General features: G+C 31.3%; 3 protein-coding genes and 1 long non-coding RNA gene across 4 annotated transcripts; 3 read left to right on the forward strand and 1 right to left on the reverse strand.

Annotated features, from left to right (window-relative positions):
* Nucleotides 1–467: 467 nt before the first annotated feature.
* LOC124834051 (early nodulin-93-like) lies at nucleotides 468–1,303 on the forward strand. The gene is made up of 4 exons (XM_047308642.2): nucleotides 468–656; nucleotides 741–802; nucleotides 906–981; nucleotides 1,070–1,303. Exons 1-4 carry the CDS (start codon nucleotides 560–562, stop codon nucleotides 1,156–1,158), a joined length of 324 nt encoding a protein of 107 aa, XP_047164598.1. The 5' UTR covers nucleotides 468–559; the 3' UTR covers nucleotides 1,159–1,303.
* An 8,328-nt stretch (nucleotides 1,304–9,631) lies between these two features.
* Nucleotides 9,632–10,496, forward strand: LOC124834050 (early nodulin-93-like). The gene is made up of 4 exons (XM_047308641.2): nucleotides 9,632–9,792; nucleotides 9,879–9,940; nucleotides 10,044–10,119; nucleotides 10,208–10,496. Exons 1-4 carry the CDS (start codon nucleotides 9,699–9,701, stop codon nucleotides 10,294–10,296), a joined length of 321 nt encoding a protein of 106 aa, XP_047164597.1. The 5' UTR covers nucleotides 9,632–9,698; the 3' UTR covers nucleotides 10,297–10,496.
* Nucleotides 10,497–13,340: 2,844 nt separating this feature from the next.
* Nucleotides 13,341–15,824, reverse strand: OTP82 (Tetratricopeptide repeat (TPR)-like superfamily protein). The gene has a single exon (XM_047308631.2). The coding sequence runs from the start codon at nucleotides 15,700–15,702 to the stop codon at nucleotides 13,495–13,497; it is 2,208 nt and encodes a 735-aa protein (XP_047164587.1). The 5' UTR covers nucleotides 15,703–15,824; the 3' UTR covers nucleotides 13,341–13,494.
* Nucleotides 15,825–16,452: 628 nt separating this feature from the next.
* LOC148206967 (uncharacterized) lies at nucleotides 16,453–19,709 on the forward strand. The gene is made up of 2 exons (XR_015783840.1): nucleotides 16,453–16,896; nucleotides 19,499–19,709. It is a non-coding gene; the product is annotated as an uncharacterized LOC148206967 (long non-coding RNA).
* Nucleotides 19,710–21,664: the final 1,955 nt, after the last annotated feature.

Below are 21,664 nucleotides of genomic sequence, written 5' to 3' on the forward strand. Positions count from 1 at the left end.
AATTTCACAGTCAAATGATTTACCATTAGACTGTTATTTTACCAGATTAATCGTAGATATTTGCAAATTTTCCATTCAATTTGTCCTTTTTTGAGACACTGACCAGTAATATATGACTAAATTGAAATATAAATAAGAATAATCTTTATTTTTAAATTTAATTTTATATGCATGAAGTACTTCTAATTACAGTTTCAGAGGAAGGACCACAATTATAAAAATTTGGATAAAACTAATTTAATTTGCAACCTTATGAAAATACAAAGTAGTAATGTAGGAGTATTTCGGGAACAGCAAAAACATGAAGTATCAACCGACCCAAACCGAAAACAACTGTCTGAGACTGTGGTTTCATTTGAAACCATCAAACTGCACCTGCCAAAGTCCTCTCTTTTTTTTCGAAAATGGTTTTCAGTAAATGATTTATTTTCTTCACCAAAACTCAGTATAAATATGCCACCAACTTCAGCAGCTACTCAAACAAAAATATTTCACTTATTCATCTGTTTTTATCAACACTTGTTCCATTCTTAGCTTTTGTCGAACCAAATTTTGGAAGATGGCCAAGAGAAATGTTGCTGCTAATTCTTCTTTTGAAAGAACTAGCTTGGCTTCCCTGGATCAAAAGTTGGCCTTGGCCAAGCGCTGTTCTCACGGTAATACATGCACAACTTTCTGCAAATTTGACCATATCTGAATATTATTTGGTTTTCATTTCACTTTTTTTCGTGCGTAAACAGAGGGTGTGATGGCAGGAGCCAAGGCAGCTGTTGTTGCTACTATTGCCAGTGCAATCCCAACTGTAACCATTACTTCCACCTTTTCAATTTTCTTTCTTTCATTCAATTATTTTAGGCATAAAGTGTTCATGAATCATAATCTGTTTGCATTTGTTTGATCTGCAGCTGGCTAGTGTGAAGATGCTACCTTGGGCAAAAGCAAATCTCAATCACAGTGCTCAAGCTCTCATAATTTCCACAGGTAACTATTATCATCCTAGGATGCTCCGATAACAGTTACTATGGTTGTTGGAATTAGTGATCTAATGAGTAGCACATTCTGTAAACAGTGGCTGGAGCAGCTTATTTCATCGTAGCAGACAAGACCGTTTTGGCAACCGCAAGAAGGAACTCCTTCAACCCACCCTCCAACCCATGAATTCCATTTCACAAGTTGTTGAATTCAGCTGCACTACTTTAATCGGGCTATCGTAGCATTAACCGATCATCCAACTCATCACATATATGTAATATGTATTCAGAAATTATATATAATAAAGAAGGATTCGCATTACAGTGAGAAAGCACTTATGTACCAAACATTAAAAATGCAAATCAATTGCCTTTCTTTTCTGCAAATTGAAAATCTATATTTGCTGGGTAGCCGAATGACAACTTCCACAATTACAAGAAATCATACAAACATCACACATCTTTGAAAGTAACTCTGGAATGGAAGAAGATTGTGAAAATAGTAAAGATATTTTTACAATAATGAAATGAATGGATAACTTACCTATTTAACAACAACAATGTATATGGATTCACTTATATAAATTGAACTTTCTGAAAAATAATCTTATCACCCCATCCTTTAAAAAGTATTTAGAAAGTAATATGTAAAGGCTCTTTCAATATTTTTTCTTCTTCTTCTATATTTTTAATGAAGAGAGAATATTATTATTTAGAGAAATTGTAATTCTTTTTACTTGATAAAATGAAGTTCCTTATTTCTTTAATTCATATCAATATTACATGTATTGCTATGTCAGTATAAAACCCTGGTCTCACCTATCGACATTATCTCACCATGAGTTCATCAATGTAATTGGTAATAAATAATTAAGTAAAATGTAGGAAAAATAATGATAAAATGTAGCAAAAACAAATATGAGTGGTAAAGTTTATAAAATTAAAATGTTTAAATAATACAATATGCAATTAAAACTTTTATTCATTTATGTCAGATTAAAAAGTTAAGATGAAAGATGGAGATAATAAGAACGTATGGGGTCATGAGCATTACTGCTAAAATATGGCTTCTTCTGTGCTAACTGTAAGACCCTGAAAATTTACTCTGTAAATTACCTGTCATATCACCATTAATGCACACCACAATCCATGCTTATCTCATTTTAAAACCCATCTCCAAATCTGATAAACTCTCTGACATACACTGAAACCGCGCCCATCATTCTCTGAAAACGCACATGGCTTCACATGCACACACGCCACGTGTTGCAGAAGAAGCTTCCAGTTCAGAATTTAGTGTGCAGGTGTCAGCTTGGGATACGTTCGCTCAAACGAACATGAATTTCACAAAACGGAATTTTCTCGAATTCTCTCTCTTACCTGCATCACTCATCTTCTTCCTCACGAAACACACCCATTCATCTTCTCCAACTTCTCTCTAGAACTTCCAAGCTTCTCTCTACTGTAACCTCTCATTTTATTTTCCAAATTCCATTTCAGAACCATAGAAACGTTTCCAGAGACGTGGACGTTAGTTCGGACCGAACAGAATTAGATCTTAAGCTGGTAAGTTCTTTTCTCCAGTAGCTCTTCTATTAGGGTTTCATTCGAAACCATGTTCTCGGTTCATGCATGGACTGTATCTGAAAATTTTCTAGTTTTGATGTTTAGATCAAGTGAGAGTGTTGAGTGAAACTGAGGGTAGAAAACTGTAAGAGACGAACCCAACTTTTGCATTAGGGCGTACACTGCTAACCGGGTAAGGGAAGCTTATATGTTTAATTTATACTTGCATGTTGTGTAATCTGGAGTGCATGTATGATGTTTGAGCTGTATGGACGATCCCTGTTATGCAATATGATTTCTGATTTTTGATTGATCTGCATGTTGGTTTGATACGTATGAAAAATGGATGTTATGTTGTATGAAGTAAATCTGTATTTTGATGTTGAATATGAAGTTACTGGAATGCATGTTATAAAGTTTATAAATTGAAAATCCTATGAAGCATAAAGTATAAGTTTAAAGGTTGAAATCTGGAAATTTGTTAAGTTTGAGAAATCTGAAACTTAAATCATCCCCTCTGATAAATGACGCTCGTCACAGTACGGTCTTAGACCGTTCGGTTTTCCTTAAAATCACTTAGAATGGAAATCTTTCATTTGGAGAGAATTCTGCTTGAGAACGAGCGTCCCCATTTGAATGTCTGAGCGTTCGTTCAGCTCAGCTGTTTTTAAATATTTAAAACTTTATAAATACGTAACTCTCGGTCTTTAATCGAAGCGTTCGCCATTATAGCGTTCGGCCTTCTGTCGAACGTTCGCCCTTATAGCGTTCGGTCTTTTACGGAACGTTCGTCCTTAATATCGTTCGGTCTTATGTCGAACGATAGTTATAAATGACGCTCGGTCTTATACCGAAGCGTTCGTCCTAAACAACGCTCGGTCTTATACCGAAGCGTTCGTCCTAAACAGCGCTCGGTCTGATACCGAAGCGTTCGTCCAAAATAGCGTTCGTTCCAACATTTGAATATTTATCCTCTTACGTTCGTTCAAATACTGGCATCAGTTCATTTAATTGGTCAAACAGAGAGTTACGTCCGTCCATCCAGTACTGTATTTGGACGTTCGTCCTATTTTCTTCAAAGGACTGAACGTTCGTCCTTCTGTACTCTTAAAGTTAAAGATGAGATTGATTATGAATTATGATAAATTACAGTGCGAACGTTATATTAAGTGATTTTATGATTATGGAATTTGAACGAGCGTTCCAAGGAGGAACGTCTCAGATGTGTTAAATATTAAATTGGTAAAGTATGACTGTGGTTAGCTAATGCTGGCTTGGTCCATCCTGATATTCCGTGATACTCATCTTCACGTAGAAGGGGGTAGTCATGTGTGGGAATGGCAGGAGGTTCTATTCCTTAGGGGTACTTTGGATAGGGCTAACCTCGAGTGGCAGCTGTTGAGTGTATCCCAGTTACTACATCACTCGGGTGCAAGGACGCCTGTAGCTACATGGTTCATACAGTCCGGACAGTCGTCTATTATATACTTATAAATTACTATGGTGGATTATGTTCAATTGTATGTTGTGTGTGTGTATTAAAAATGTTGAATGTGTACGTGGGATGTGTGAATTAAATATTATAAGCTTACCCTTTCGTTTTTCCTTGTGTTGTCACTTGTCCATGTACGTTCGTCCTGTCTTGCAATGACCATCCGTTGTGGATGTGAGCAGATGGTGGTACGTCCCTTGAAGAAATGCTGGAAGAAGAAATTTTGGAGGAAGCAAATCTGGTGGAGGTAGAAGTAAAGGCCGAGCCTTAGAGCGCTCGGCAGATCAGTTTGTAAATGTTTAGTTTATTTTTTTAGACGTTCGGTTATATGTTTTGGTAAAACCGTTCGTTATTAGCGCTCGTTGTTTTGAGCTGTATATTGAAACTCTGCAACCTTAAGCCGTTCGGCTTTTGAACTTGGTTAATTGTAAAGACTGCTTAATTACTGTTAATTGTAATTAATTCTCAATTATGGTAATTACTATATTTTGGGATGTTACACTAACTGCCAAGAGCACTGCAGAGAAAGCATGGATTAATCACGTGAAAGCATGACCAACGAAGAAAGTAAATGGAAACCAAACAACGAAATTAATCATGCAAAAATTAGAAGGAGAAAGGAGGAACAAAAGATTAAAGCTCAAACAAAATATTAAAGCTAAATTTTTTGATGTTTCTATCCTATCAATAAACATATTAAAAATTATATACTAACCAAACAATTCAAACCTATTTCTATTAAAATAATATCTGCATATTATAATTAATCTTAATAATTTAGTATTATAATTATTATTTATGATGAGTGTTATTATTATTTAAGTAAATATTATTCTAATAATAACATAAATTCATACTCCATCTTAATCTCATAAATATAATTAATATTTTTCTATAAATAATCATTATCAGTATAAGGATATTAAATTCTGTAAACGTTAGAAAATATTTTGTTAGTGGATCTCTTACCAAACATCTGATTTGTTTTAAATTTATTTATAAATTAGTTAAAAATAAAAATTTTAAATAAAAAAGTAAAATACAGCTCAAAATATTAATAAAATGCTCCCAACTTGATTGAAACAAAAATATTTTTTTATCAAATATATTTCTGTGTATTTTAAAATAGTTTCTAGACCAACTTATTTTTTATAAGTTACAGTAATTTATAAAAATAAGTTAGTTTTAACTTATTTCTTAATAAATTATTTTTTCTTACGTTAAAAGTTTAAATAAACATATTGGTTAATATAAGTTTTTTATTACATTTTTTCTCTCTTAAAACATCTCATCCAAATTGAAATGAAGACTTGATTATTGGTTATTGATTAATATATAAAAAAAAAAGGTGGTTTGACAATTCACATAAAAGGAAAATAATTATAAAAAATAAACTTTTACATTTGTAAGAAAAAAAAGAAAATGAAAAATAATAAAAAATAATGTTAAATGAATGTAAAATAAATTTTGTGTCAAAATACCATTATTTTTTTTTACATCTTTGAATGATAATTACATCCTATTTAAAGTATACGATGATCTTACTTCAGTTTAATCTAGTTATAGTGAACATTTTTATCATTTTAATTAAGTTTTAAATCTTATAAATTTAAAAAATTTCAATTGAATTTTAATAATTTTTTATAATCTATTGAATCTTTAAAAATTAAATTTTTTTCAATTAAATCTATGTTAAATTTTTTCTTTTAATATTAGGTTATGTGACTTTTAATTGTATGCTACTCTCAACTACACGGACAAACCAAGAATCATATCACAATTACACTCGTCCAATTAATATATCAACATTACCTAATTAGCAAATAAATCTAAATTTAATATTAGAACCTCAATTGAAAAGTTTTAAATTAAAAAAAAATATCAAAAATTTAATTAAAATTTTTAAATTTATGACAAACTTAAAATTTAATTAAATTTTTTAATTATTTTAACAACTTCTATGCAAGTGAACGTGAGTTTCTTTCTACTCCGTATAACAATAAAAAAATAATGATCATAATAATAAATAATAAATTAAGACTAATAATAACTTAATCAATTAAATAATACCTTTATTATTATTTTACTCGGTTTCTTTTTTCATCAAACTCTTTTCATTTTCGTCTAATTTTTTTTATCCCCCTTCTTTATTTCTTTCTTTGAACAACCGAATTTATAAATAGACAAATTGCAATTAATATAATTGAAATATAATATAATCAACATAAATAAATAAAATGTTATGTCACTGATATTTCAAATATCAATATGTCCTAATTATTGTCTATTTTGTATTCTGATAATTTTATTATGATTTTTTTACAAGTGTTTTCGTTGCATTATGAAAGATGTGTGTATATAAATAGTTTTCTCGGCCATATAATGACATGCTTTAGATATATATAGTAATTAACCTTAAAGATTTTATCTTAGTGCTTGATATCAGAATATTGATGTCAGTTATGAAAATGAAACTATTAATTTTAACTTTTCACAGTGATAATTATAAAAAATTAAAAAAAATATAGTGAGAATAGATAATAATATATAAAAATACCCACAACAAGCCCTTATTTCCTCACCTCCATATCTTCTCTCTAAATTATCTCTAATCAACTATATATTTTATAGTGTAAGGTACGATCTAAGACCACAGAACAGAGAAATAAATACTTAATAAATTAGTCATGAACACGGCATGCTTCAGAAGAGAAAGTGTAATAGTTTAACAGTAAATTTGCTGTGTATTACTATTTAGATTTTTAGCATATGCTTTTTCATGCCACTATATTAAAATATAGGAAATTATAAAATAACTATCATGTAAAGATAATCAGCATAGAATCCGTTCAAATGCGGAAAAAGTTGAAGTAATAGAACTCAGGTTGGCTGTTTCAACTTTTACAATATTATATTTTCAGTAATTATTTTACCTTTGGGTATATCTAGAAATATGTTTCATTAATATTTTATTTTTTATAAATACTTTTTAAATTTTAAAATAATAAAAAAAGTTCTAGAAAATAATTTCTTACGTTTTTCTCTCTTTGAAAATAAAAAACTTATCCCATAGCTTTTTAGAGTCCGACAGCCAGAATATAGCACATGGGAAGTTCGACACGTGTTGCTATCTAACTAATGCCGATGTTTTCTTATTGTAACTTTAACAATGATGATCCTATGTTTTTTATCACATTGAACCAACAATTTTTTGCAGAACTCGCTCATATAAAGAAATTTGAACATGTTCCGAGGCTAAAATTAATTTATTTATAAATTTAAAAAATATATAAATTATATAAAAACTAGACGTTACTTTATGAATAAGTTATTTTTATTTTATAAAAATGATTTTTATTTATAAAGAAACTTTATCACATCTTTATCTGTTTTTATTTTATTAAAGAAAATGACCCTCGCGAGATGCAACTACAATAATCTATTAACCTACCCAGAACATGGTATCATGATATTGACTCTGATAACTCAGTGTTGTAAAATATTTAGTTATTGGGATTGATGTACGAGAAATGCCTATGGTTTTTGTCCATATTCCATCTAAACCACCAGCACTCTTTTTTTAGTTTTATTATTATCTTACAAAAAAAGTGACAGTAAACAAAGAGATACAGGACCTAGGTAAAAACTAAGTAAAATATTTTTTACACGTATCAATTAAAAATTACTTTTAGACGTATGGTTGTTCTTACCGGGAATTTTAACAGAGTTTCTTTTCTTTTCTTTTTTACATGTGACATAACATGAGTGATTTTAAAATCTTTTACGTGTTTGTGAAAGTTGAAAAGATTTACAATTTTATGATTTATAAGAATGAAATAGTGAATATAAATGTGATTATTAGAGTGATAGAAAAAATATTAATTATATTTATAAGATTAACTTGATGATTTATATCATAATATTGAATGATATTTTAAAAATAATACTTATTTTAAGTAAATAATAATTATAAAAATATAATTTATTTTAAATAATAATTATAATATCAAATTGTCGAGATTAATTAAGATTGTAATTAATATATAAATATTCTTTTAATATATGAGTTAGAATGTTTCAAGAAGAAAAGACTTAATAAATTTTATTAAATTATGTTCTTTAGTATATGTGTTAAAACGTACAAAATAAAATTAATTTTTATATTTGTAAAGAAATAAAAAAAATTGAAGTGTAAAATAGTAGATATAAAGTATCTTTAAAATTTTGCTAGATATCAAAATAATAGTTCTTAATCTCAAGAAAAATGTTTTTTTGACACTTATTGTATCGGTTGACAATTATTTTTAAAAGTATTTTAATCAATGAGTTAAGTTTTATATTTGTAAAGAAAAAAGATAGAGAGATTAAAAAATAAAATAATGAATATAAACCGTGTAAAAATTTGTTGAATATAAAAATAAGGTTTAATTACCTGATTTAGTTTGATCTTTAAATTTTGTTTTTCAATTAAGTTTTTATATTTGTAAAATTTATCTAATTAAGTTAGTTATATTAGATTGGCATTAAAGTTCCTATGGATGTATGTTCGATTCATCTATGTGTCCATTTCACTGGAAGCTTGTCAGGAGTCGCTTCTTATTTGTGCTTCTTGCACTTCGTGCCTTTTGTACCGGCGATCACTCCCCACCCTCGTCAGTGTCTGGGTGTCACATGCCCATCAGCTTCCGCATGGTTTGTCCTCAAACCACATCGTACTGGAAGAGGCTAGGCTCTGATACCACTTGTAACGCCCCGACAACTTACAGGGAAGAAGTTCTTATGGGTTAGGCTACCGAAAAGCAAATGCATTTTTGGTGATATGAGTAGCCAAATCAATCCCTTTAAACTATCTTTCAACTGTATAGTCCCATACCTATACAGTCTCTAGATCTTCTAATTCCGGTGTATGTTCGATTAATCCATGTGTCCCTTCCACTTGAAGTCTGCCGGGAGTCGCTCCTTATTTGTGCCCCTTGCACTTCGTGCCTTTTGCACCGGTGCTCACTTCCCGCCCTCGTCAGTGTCCGGGTGTCACATGATACAATACTAATCGTACATGATGTTTTTATTTTTAATTTTAAAAAATTTAAAATACTATAAATTTACGAATAACATGTATGAATACGACGTTATTCTCAATATTTAAAAATTAATTAAACTATTTTTACAAAATACGATGAATTAATTGAAAAAAAAAGAAGAAGAACGAATTAAATTACGGGAAACAATACCGGAACCAAAACAACAATTACGCGTTCAAATTAAAGGAGGGCGTAATTGGTTTTGCACTTTTATGGCACCTGTGGATAAGACCAGTCACCTTCATTCTTTATTGCGCTTTGTTAGAATAAGATAACACAAAAATCCTCACATGCCCAAATTTGGATAAAGTATGAAAATAATTCAGGGAACATCAGAAGCATCAAACAGACCGAAACCGAAACTGTAGTGAAAAAACAACTGCCTGAGACCGTGGATTTCAATTGAAACCATCAAACTGCACACTACCCAATTCCTCTCCACTTTTTTCAGAAGTAGTTTTAAACAAATTATTTATTTTCTTCACCAAAACTCAGTATAAATATGCCACCAACTTCAGCAGCTATTCAACCAAACATACTTCACTTATTCATCTGTAAAATAAGTTTTGTCCAACCAAATTTTGGAAGATGGCCAAGAGAAATGTTGCTGCTAATTCTTTTGAAAGGACAAGCTTGGCTTCCCTGGATCAAAAGTTGGCCTTGGCCAAGCGCTGTTCTCACGGTAATACATGCACAGCTTTCTACAAATTTGACCATATCTGAATATTATGTGGTTTTCATTTACACTTTTGTTTTGCGTATAAACAGAGGGTGTGATGGCAGGAGCCAAGGCAGCTGTTGTTGCTACTATTGCCACTGCCATCTCAACTGTAACCATTACTTCCACCTTTTCAATTTTCTTTCTTTCATTCAATTATTTTAGGCATAAAGTGTTCATGAATCATAATCTGTTTGCATTTGTTTGATCTGCAGCTGGCTAGTGTGAAGATGCTACCTTGGGCAAAAGCAAATCTCAATCACAGTGCTCAAGCTCTCATAATTTCCACAGGTAACTATTATCATCCTAGGATGCTCCGATAACAGTTACTATGGTTGTTGGAATTAGTGATCTAATAAGTAGCACATTCTGTAAACAGTGGCTGGAGCAGCTTATTTCATCGTAGCAGACAAGACCGTTTTGGCAACTGCAAGAAAGAACTCCTTCAGCCCACCCTCCAACCCATGAATTCCAAATCTGACAACTTTGGATATGTGGAGTTTAGCTGCATTACATTGAACTATCTTAGCTTCAACCCAATGAACGAACTCGTCATGTATATGCATTTCAAATAAAGAAAGATTTGCATTTCCATGTATAGTGAGAGATCAAATATTTTTCGATTATCAGTTATGTGAATGCAAATCGTTGGCCTTTCTTGTACCCAAGTACGTGTACCATTCATCAGGTCTTTGAGAAATGGTGAAGATAATTTTATTTTGTTAAAGATTTATACAAACTAAGAAGAGGAGCCGCTAAGGGCAACAACATACAGAGAAAAATCCTTTTAAAAGAATAATTATTTTTATGGAAAATTTAAAATAGTTTATGACAGAATATATAGTTTAAATATAGAATTTAAAAAAAAATTTAAGAATTTTACGAAAATAATCGAATTATTTAAAATTATATAATTTTAAATTTTATCTAAAAATAATAATTTTAAGTCTTTCATGTTTTCATACTTATTTGTTTTTGTATTCCTATTTTCTCGTTAACTTTATTCCGGTTGGTATTTTGTGAGAATTAAGAATGAGACATTACTTTTTATAATTCATTTGTGATCATATTTATTTTTTATTTAAATTGTTAGTATTATTTTTCTTTTGCTGATGTTATTCTATTATTCTTTTGAGAAGTTATATTTTTTTCTTCAACTAAATTTTTTCGTCTATTTTTTTTGCTAAGAATAATTTTTTTTATTGATGTATGATAGTGGTTAGAATTACTTATTATCTTTGTAAATTATATTCTAATTTTTCGCTCAATATCTATCAAGATTTTCTCAATTAATATGGAGGAAGTTATTCGTTTACTTAAAAGACTTTTTTCGATTAACATATATATTATGGTCATTTTTTTTTGTTGACTAAGAACGAGATATATATTTTTTTACATTCTTTTATTGATGCATGATAAGAGTTATTTATTTATTTTTAGTTTATTGAGATTTTTTTTGTTTTTATATTGTAGACCATGTTATTATTTTTTATTTGATATTCTTTAAGGATTTCTTCTTTATTAATGTCAAAAAGCTATATTTCGTGAACTAATTTTGTTCATTATTGTCTATCATGATTATTTATTGATGTTTGTAATAATAAATATCAATATTTTTTTGTCAATAATTTGTTAGATTTTTTTTTTCTAATGTTGATTGCGAAAATTTTGAGTCAATATAGGTAGGATTTTTGTTTGTTAATGTCAAATGAGAAAATAGTTTAGCCAACATTGATCTAAAAGTTAAGAGAAAAAAATTCAGTAATATAAAAAAATTATTTTGATTAATGTTAATTTAAATATTTGTGGTTGACAATAAAAAATAATCTTCATCAATGTTAATTGAAAAAAAAAAAACAGAACTTCATCAATACAAGTTAAAGAAATCTTGATAAACCTTAATTGCAAAATAACATCAATTGTTTAAAAATATTATCAATATCTATATATTTTTTAATTATTAACAATAGTTTGATATTTAAATATATGTTTTATATTTGATGATGATTGAATTATTTTATTCAAATAAGTTTGGTCCGGTGCAACTTTAGTTGAAATTAGATCAGATTAAGAAAACATGTTTTGATGGGATCAAAAGTTAAGTCTCTATTCAACCAATTCGTTGAACCTAAATCAAATTGAGACCATCTCAAACTAAGTATGATTGATCTCACGTTATGTTTATTCAGTCGATCCTATAACAAATTAAATCTAGTTGATAAAGTTAATTTAATTCAAATTAAATTAAAAATATATATAAATCAAATAGTTCTAATTAGAATCTTTTGAATTATAACTTTAATTTATTTTATTGAATTTGGATTAGAGCTATATTATTAGATTTTGAAAATATAATCCATAGCCATCCTAAATTCATTGATGATTTCAAAAGAAACTTATTTATTAGATAATTATTTATTATTAAGAGGTATTGCATGTATCCACACTTTCCAGTCATACATTTGAAAATGTTATAAAAGAAACCACTAAATTCCAACCCTGTCACAAGCCCACCCACCCTTCTCCTTTATGGAGAGTAATTTTAAGTTAATGATTTATTATGTTCATCAAATCTCGGTACAGATATGCCACCAACTTCATTAATCATTCATCTAAAGCTACCTCAGTTATTGGTCTGTTTACTAGGACACCTTCCATTGTTATCTTTTGATCAATCAAGTTTTTGAAGATGGCCCATGGAAATGTTGCTGCTAATTCTTCTTTTGAGAGTAGTAGCTTGGCTTCACTGGATCAAAAGTTGACCATGGGCAAGCGCTGTTCTAACTGTAGTGTATTATACTTCTCTGTTTTCTTTCCATTCTTATATGTCTCGACAAAAACTTTTGAACCGCGTATACGGTTTCAGAACTATTGTCATGGAAGAGATTTGCGAATTTCCAGATATCTGAATAAATTGTTATGTTTTAATTTACATTTTTTTTTCATTTGTGTGTAAACAGAGGGTGTGGTGGCAGAGCTAAGTCAGCTGTTTGTTGCCACTCTCGCCATTGTCATTCCAAGTGTAATTACTCCTTCCCCCTATTCAATTTTCTTTGGTTCATTCAATTACTTTGGACATTAAGCTGTAATGAATCTCGATCATTAGTTTACAGTTAACAACCATTTCTTAATATTCAAATAAAGATTTTTATTTATAAATAGCTAACTGGAAATTATGTTCGATATGCAGCTGGCTAGTGTAAGTATGCTGCTACCTTGGACAAGAGCCAATCTCAATCACACTGCTCAAGCTCTTATAATTTCAACAGGTAAATGACTCATCCTTAGTGCTGCCAACGATTTCCTCATGATGTCCATATTACTTCTAGAGTCTGAATTATGTAAAACATCGGAGGGAGTACCGTATTTAATAGTTGCTGACAAGACCGTTTTGGCAACTGCAAGAAAGAACTCCTTCAACCCACCTTCCATTGCATGAATTCCAAACGGATCACTTGGATGTTGGATTCCGCCGCAAGACATTGGGCAATGTTAGCTTTAACTCAATCATCGAACTCATCACACTTGTATGTATTTATAAACAAAAGGGTTTACATTTCAATGAGAACATATGTACCAGTTATCAGTTAATCATAAGAATGCAAATCATCCACCTTTCTTCTACACAAGTGCAAGTGTTATATACCATTGAACAGACATGAAGTTTCACCAGCAGTCATTGCATGAGCAAAACCCGTCTTTGAAATGGTGAAAACGGTTTCTATCTCTCGCAATTATTTCCCTATTGAAGATCTTGGATATTAGCTTGGTAGCCGAATGGCAATTTCTACAAACACGAAGATTCTTGACGATCCTAATTGTAGTCCCAGGTTTTGTGCTTATCAAGCCAAAGGCAATAGCCAACTTCTCACTGTGTTGACTCAAAGCCCCTTCTTTCCATTCCTCATCCATATCATAGAGTACCTCAGAAGTATCAGGCACAAACCCAGACTCCTCCAGAAGCTTATCTACCTCGTCCAACATTCTATAAATATATTCACTCTGTGAGTGCAGCTTATCACCAACGAGGAACTCATGCACAACACCATCAATCTCTATGGAGGTGCATCCGGGAACTTTCTTCATTCCTTTGTCGTTTAACCTGGTTCTTATCCTTGCAACATCGTCCCACCTGCCAGCTCCTGCATATATGTTTGACAAAAGCACGTATGCCCCGGAATTTTCTGGCTCTAATTGAAAGAGTTGTTCTGCAACATATTCACCGAATTCAACCTGTCCATAAATCCTACAAGCATTAAGCAGGGAACCCCAAATAGCTCCATCCGGTTCCATCTCCATATTTCCCATCATAACTTTAGCTTCTTCGAACTTCCCACTTCGAGCTAGGAGATCTATCATGCAACCATAGTGTTGCAATTTTGGTGAGATCCCGTAATCTTGATTCATTGAACTAAAATATCGGTGTCCAAGATCTACCAAACCAGCTTGTGTACAAGCAGACAATACTCCAACAAACGTGATATCATCGGGCTGGAACCCCTCTTTGATCATTTCTTCGAAATGTGCAAGAGCCCTCTCTGCATGTCCATTCATAGCGAACCCTGATATCATGGCATTCCAAGAAGCCAAACTTCTAGACCCATTGCTTCTAAACACTTGTTCCGCAACCTCAACGCAACCACACTTTGCATACATGTCAATGATACTAGTCCAAAGAGAAACATTATTCGTTCCTTTCAAGATTTTATCCACATATGCATGAACCCACTTACCAAGGTCAAGAGCACCTAGGCAAGCACAAGCCGGAAGAACGCCCAAGAACGTTACATCGTTAGGCGTCACTTTTTCTCTGAGCATGAGATCAAACAAAGCCAAGGCCTCTGCGTACAAACTCAAGTAGGAATAACCACCAATCATAGTATTCCACAAAATCAAATCTTTTTCCCTTATCCCATCAAACAGCTCACGAGCCGTATCAATTTCACCACACTTACAATACATATCAACGAGCGCGTTAACAAGCTGGATATTCGAACCAAGCCCCTGATCTCTAACCCAAGAACCAATCCATTTTCCCAACTCTAGCGATCCCAAATGCCCACAAGCAGAAAGAACACTCACCATTGTACTCTTATTCGGGGACACGTCAGCCTCCTGCATGCTGCTAAAGCAAGCCAAGGCTTCTTCAAAGCGACCACCTTGAACATACCCAGCAATCATGGCATTCCACGAAACCACATCTTTGGCGGGAATTTCATCAAAAAGGCGTCGGGCATCGTCCACGTGGCCCTCTGAGACATACCCAGTAATAAGAGCGGTGAATGACACAGCATCTCTCAAAGCACTTTTATCAAACACCAATCGCGCATGCTGCAACTCACCCAATTGGGAGTACATGTGAATGAGGGAAGTATGGACGTGGGGATGACAGTGGAGGGCGAGCTTGAATACGTGAGCATGGAGCTGTTTCCCCAGGTGGGTGGCTCTGGCTTTGGCGCAGGACTTAAAGAGAAAGGGGAAGGTGTGGGAATTGGGATGGAGACCAGAGTATAACATGTGGTTGTAGAGGTCTAATGAGGAGGTGGGAGAGGGGGTGAGGGAGTGAGCGCGGATGAGGGTGTTACAGATGAAGATGTTGGGGTGTTGGATGGAATGGAAGAGAGAGAGCGCGTAGGAGAGGTCCTGGGAAGGGGAAAGGGCGCAGAACTCAATGAGCTTGCTCTGAGCGAAGAGGGTATTGTGGAGACCCGTTTTGATGATGAGGGAATGAATTTGTTTGAGGGTAGCGATGTTGGGGCAATTGGAGAGGAGAGTGAGATGAGGGTGGTTTTGGAGAATGCTGTAGGGAGGATCAGAGGCGGCGGGGAGAAAGTGAAGAATGGAAGAAGAGACTGACACACACGACCACGCCATGGTTTTCCCAATCTTCTTGATGATAATTTGTCTGCAACACAAGCCATTGGGCAAGGGATAAGAATTGGTTTCAGAGCATGTCCTTCTCTACCATAGTCCAAAACACGTTAAAATATCACTTGTTACTTTTGGAATTTCTTTTCAAAAATCGTTATCTTCAAATATATCACTTGAATGTTAGTTATCTTTTAAAATAGATAATAGTTGTCAACCGTAAGAATAGTTAATAAGTAATTTTGAATTAAATAGTTTTGTTTCACACTCAACATTTGTTAAGAAACATATGGGTTAAAAAATGGTGTAATTCTATTTTATTATTATGAACAAATTTTAAAAAATTGGTTAAGTTATGTTTGGCGATTTACGACTTTTATTATAAATATTTCATTTTTCTCTCTTTTTTTTTTGTTCGAGACGTCAGTATTTAGAAATGTAATTTTGTTTATTTAAGTTTTTCAAATTGAGCTTTCAAGTTTTTTTTTAAATCGTGTTTTTGTTTCTTTCTGTTTAATTATTTTTCTTAAAAAGAATGTTCTTAATAATTAATGAGCGCTTTTTGTAACACTCGAACATTTTTTACCATATGAGTTAGTTATTAAAATATCCCTGAGACAATGTTTATTTTAATAAACTCGTAGTAGTAAGGTAAAAGACTTGGGTAACAGTATATATATATATATATATATATATGAAATATAAATATGTTAAAAAGGATATTAAATGCTTATATAATAAGTGAAAGTAATTTGGCCTGGTGGTAGTGTGTTGTTTTTATTTTTCTTATAAAGATTGGGGTTTTACTTAGAAGCTGGTTTAGTTTTGTTCTTATTTCTTTTGCTTTGCTTGTGCTAGGGTTGGTTGAGAGAGAGAGAGAGAGAGGTGAAATCTTTAGTCCTAAACTTGCGGGAATCGTGGGTAACCACTGGGAGGAAGTTGAGAGTGAAGTGTAGTCTTTAAGAATCCATCACGATAGGAATGGGGGAGGAGGAAGGAGAAGAAAAAAAAAGAAAAGGGAGTTACTGGTTTCAGATTTTTGGGGGGAATTTTGTGAGTGTGAAATTAGAGGTTGGTGAAGAGAGGGTGGAGGAAGTAAGCGAAGTAGAACCGTGAGCAATGAAGATTGGAGGCTGCCAAGGATAGAGATATTGCACAAATGGGTGAGTTGAGAGGTCGCCGTAAGGACTTCGGATCAAGGTATGAAGAGTTAATTTATTGTATGATTGATGTTGTTTATGGTAATTGATAAATTGGGTGCCATCCATGTTTATGTTGGTTGGCATGAGCTCTGTTATCGGTATGAACGTTGTGATACTACGTGGATGTTATTTTAAAGAGATAATTCCATTAAGAGACTTTCTAAAGTAAATTTGAAGCATGCCATGTCTCGATGATATGTTATGATGTTCAATATCTCGTGTTTCATATGTCTGATAATTGGCTATGGTAATTGGACTTGGACTGCGTCCATGTCTAAAATGGGAACTTAGTTGAAATACAATGATACACTAATTATAAAATTGTTGTATTTATGGATTGAAATTTGATTGTGTGTACATGTGACAGTAAAGTTGGTACTTTTGTTCTAAGTTTATTGAATTGAAACTGGTTTCGATGCCTTGTTATCTGTTGGTGTGAGAAGTGGTGTTTCATGTTGTAAGGCTGTTGTCTAAGGAGTTGGACTTGTGTTTGTCTATTTGCCTATCTGTACATTCTTTCATTTGAATGTTTGGGATTATTAAAAAGTATGCATGCTGTGTCAGTTGGTAGAATAAAAAAATATGACAGACATAGAGTGACCTTATGCTCAATTTGAACTCTTGTTTGACATAAAAGAGTCTTGTTGTCCAGTTTTAATTATGAAGCTGCAATGAATCATATAGAAGATATGTGTTTCTGTTTATGGAGTGCTTGTGTGACGTGACTATCATTTGGTTCAATATAATTCTTTAGTTTAATAAAATGGGTAAAAAAAAACTTGTTGTTTTGCTATTTTTTTTACACTAGAAATGCTGATGTTTAAACTTTGTTCTGTCATGAAAGTGCTACTGTTTTTCCTTGCTTTTGCCATGAAAAATGCTACTGTTTTTACTCTATTTCTACTATGAAAATGTTACTGTTTTTACCCTGTTTCTGTTCAGAAAAATGTTGCTGTTTGAATAAAAATGTTGTATCAGAAATTTGCTATTTGCTGATTGAACGAAAATTCTGTTTAGAATTTTAAAGTTTTGCTGTTTTGGGTTAAAAATCTGCAGAATCTACTTGCTGTATTTGCTGTAAAAATGATATAAAATAATTGCTGTAATTGTTGTAAATATGACATAATATGCTTTCTTAATGACGGTAAAAACTGCATAAAAGGCTTGTTGGTTGCTATTATAATTTTGGTATAATGCCTTGTTATCCTTGCTGAAAAAAAAAAATTTCAGGATTGATGTTAGAAAAGTAAATTGATGGTATGATTTATACATTGTCTATGGATTGGTTGGTTACGTCAAAATGGAGTGTTAAAGGGGTATGATCAATCTTAATATGATATATACATCTGGATGTATTCTATCTGTATCTGCTGGAATTGCAGGTTATGTCATTCATTGTTATGTGTTACGATGCACAATAACTATTGAAGTCAGATGGGTTTAAGTGGCATGAGATAAGGGTAAAGGGGTATATTTGCTACTGTCTGTTGTTCAGATTTTAAAAACACAACTTTAGTGATTTGTAGCTCACCTAAATTACTTATTAGGTAATTTTAAATCTGTGAAAATGGTTGGATAAATAAAGTTGTTATAATGCAAATTTGGTCAAATGTAAGCTGGGTGTTTAAATTTGTAAATGATATGAAATCACTTGATACTATAATACTGAATCTGTTTGAGTTTATTAATTATTATAAGTTGTTAGGTGTATTTATATAATGGGAGAATAAGTGTAACATTGTTTTAGCTTTGTTAATATGTTTGCCATTTTGGTAATAATAAATTTGTAGTTGAATAAGTGCTATGGATACTAAATAAAAATGTTTGTACAGAGACATTTATATATTGATAATGAACTTGGTTGATTATGTTTGAAGATGTACGAAGGTTATAGATATTATAATTTTGCTTAATTAATTCCAGATTTGTATATGATTGGTTATGATATAAATCAATGAGGCTGGTGGAGATAAATTGATAGCTTGTGATGTAGAGATAGTATACTTATTGTGCATTTAAAAATATTGGAATGAAATTGAGAAGTTGATGGTTGTTTTAAGTAGTTCAAATAGTGCTTATGAACTGCTTAACATTAATATGGCTATTTAGTGTGTATATTGTTGGATGGAGTGATTGTGTTGATCTTAATTATGCTTGGACAGTTTTGTTCACGGGTGTTGTATGATAGGTGTTATATGGTTGTTCAATATCACTTTGATTGAATTTGTTGTCTTATGTGATATCTTTTGCTCTCAAGTTGTCTAATCATGTTTGGTGAACTCTTGAGAAATGATAGAGTTAGAAATGTCAAAGTAAGGTTGGTATGGATAGACTTTGAGAGTACTCGGAGCTTTTAAGTGGAGTAGAAAGTTGGTTAGAATACCCTTATTAAGTCAGGGTCTTCTTTTTGCCTATGTGAAGCAGGAAAGGAGATCTCTTTGATTGTGAGAGACAATAAGAGTGGGTTTGAGTATCGTTGCTTGTTTATTCTTATTATATAATATTTATGCTAGTTGAATGCATAGCTCACCCATATAATGTTTGTGTTGTTTGTGTACGTGGTGATAATCGTATAATGTATGGGTTATGCGGGAGCTCAGATAGGAATGCAGATGCTACTGGATTTATATGATTGAGTATCTGGATTTATATGCAGATACTATGGGAGTTCAGTTTCAAAGTTTTATTTATTTATGAAAAGGATTTGTAATACTTTCTTGATTTTCTTGTTAGACTCAGAAATTTCTGTTTTCATTTGTAATAACTTTAAGTCTTTGGAAAAATTTAATTACATTGCAAGACTTTACTTTAGTTTTGATGTGCGTAAGTGACTTTCAGTTTTGAGACGTTACATTAATGATATCATAGCAATGATTTTGGGACTTTGTAGAGTGAGTTCATCTAGGTTCTAATGTGTAACTATGATGTTATAGTGTTTCGTGATGTGTAATGCTTAATGGAAAAGATTGGTGATTGCTTACATTGTTTGGGTCTATGCTTGAATGTTGGACGAAATTGATGGTGCTGTTAATGATCCTGAGGTGGTTACAATTCTGATGTCTATAGTGAATGTTTATGTGGTTATTGGGTGGCTGATAATTCCTAAGATCTGCATAACAGAGGTTCTGTTTTAGAATCCAAGGAAAAACCTAAGTGGGCTTTAGTTAACAAGAGGTCTTTTCGAACATAATTGAATTTGATTCGAACAAGATTATTAATCCTGAAATTACTTTCTGATTAATTGTAATTAGTTGTTTTCTGCTTGTTCTTTAATTTCATAGTTTCTAGTTTTCTATTTTACTTTTGCTGCTATGTTAGTGATATGTTAGTCTTAATTAGTGAATAAACATGATTTTTCTGAACAAAATAAGTTTATATGAAAAATGATATCTGAACTTATCCAGATCTAGTACATTTATTAATTTTTTATAACAAAAACAATAAGTTTTGGATACAACATATTCAAGGAAAAATAAGGAAATGTGAATAAGTTGTAACGTGAAGTAGAAAATAAATTGAAGGATGAAAAATTAATAGAACATTCTACCTCCAAGAAAATTCCTAAATGATATTTATTAAGAGGATTTAATACTTGAAAAGGTTTTCAAAACAATAAAGTAATAGAAAATAATTCTTAAAGATGACTCAAAGGAGAATTTTATTCATTCTTCAAAGAGATTTACTAAAAAACATAAGTTTTTTATATAAAAAATGTCAACTTAGAAGAGAAAAAGACATCTAATAAGAGATTAGAAAAATTAAAAAACTGAGATGTAAACATAAAACTATTTAAACTAAAGTTAACTCAACTAATCATATTATTAACACTCAGTCAACTTTTAATTAAAAAAGCATGGGTGATTCTTTAAAATTAGTAAAAAATATATTGTAATTTTTAAAATTAAGAAAAAACTATGAAGAAACCCGTGGTTCATGGAGTGGTTAAAAATAAATAAAATCATTGCCGTCATCATTATACTTATGAGAAAGACATTTGTGTTTGGAAATTTTTTTATGACTTCTAAACTTGGTAATTATGCTTATTTGTGTTTTTTGAATTGTAAAATATTACAATAGAATAAAAAATATTCTATAATCCAAAGGTTTTTCATAAGTGAGAGTTTCGATATTTCGTTTTTTTAATCTTTTGATCCTTTCTTTTGTAAATATTTTAGAATCTTTCGTTAAATATATTTTTAAATTTTTTTGCAATGCTTCTTTTATTTCTTTTTAAAGTTTATTTTCTTTTTTTTTATTAAATTTATATGAGCAAAAACTTAGATAGAAAACGCAAATGCACATAAGATAAGAGAAGAATGGAAATTAAATATTATATCTAGTAAGATTATTTAAACAGAAGCTTATTATTTTTTCTTAATAAATAATCACAGGAATAAGATTAGCGTGAGACAGAATAAGAGAGAGAATAGAAGAGGGTATTAAAGTGGTTGTTTTCATAATACCTGTGATGTATGGAATCAGGAATTATCTAGCACCACTTTTGTTAGCAGCAGATACTCACAAACATTGAAACAAGTGACAGTTCCACTTCTATGTTGAATTTTAATAATTTTAGTTATCTTTAATTTTATTTTAAAGTAGTAAAAAATAATAATTTTTATAAACTTAATTTTTAAAATAAGTAGTATTTATAAATTTTAAATTTTAACTTGAAATAAAGAAAAAAGAAAACAAACTACTCTTTTAATGAACTGGGCCAAATAAACGAGTATTATCAACAGGAATGAACAATTTATTTATTTAGA

The sequence above is a fragment of the Vigna umbellata genome, chromosome 1 (assembly GCF_029865625.1).
Source record: "Vigna umbellata cultivar VRB3 chromosome 1, Vumbellata_1.0, whole genome shotgun sequence".
Classification (NCBI taxonomy): domain Eukaryota; kingdom Viridiplantae; phylum Streptophyta; class Magnoliopsida; order Fabales; family Fabaceae; genus Vigna; species Vigna umbellata.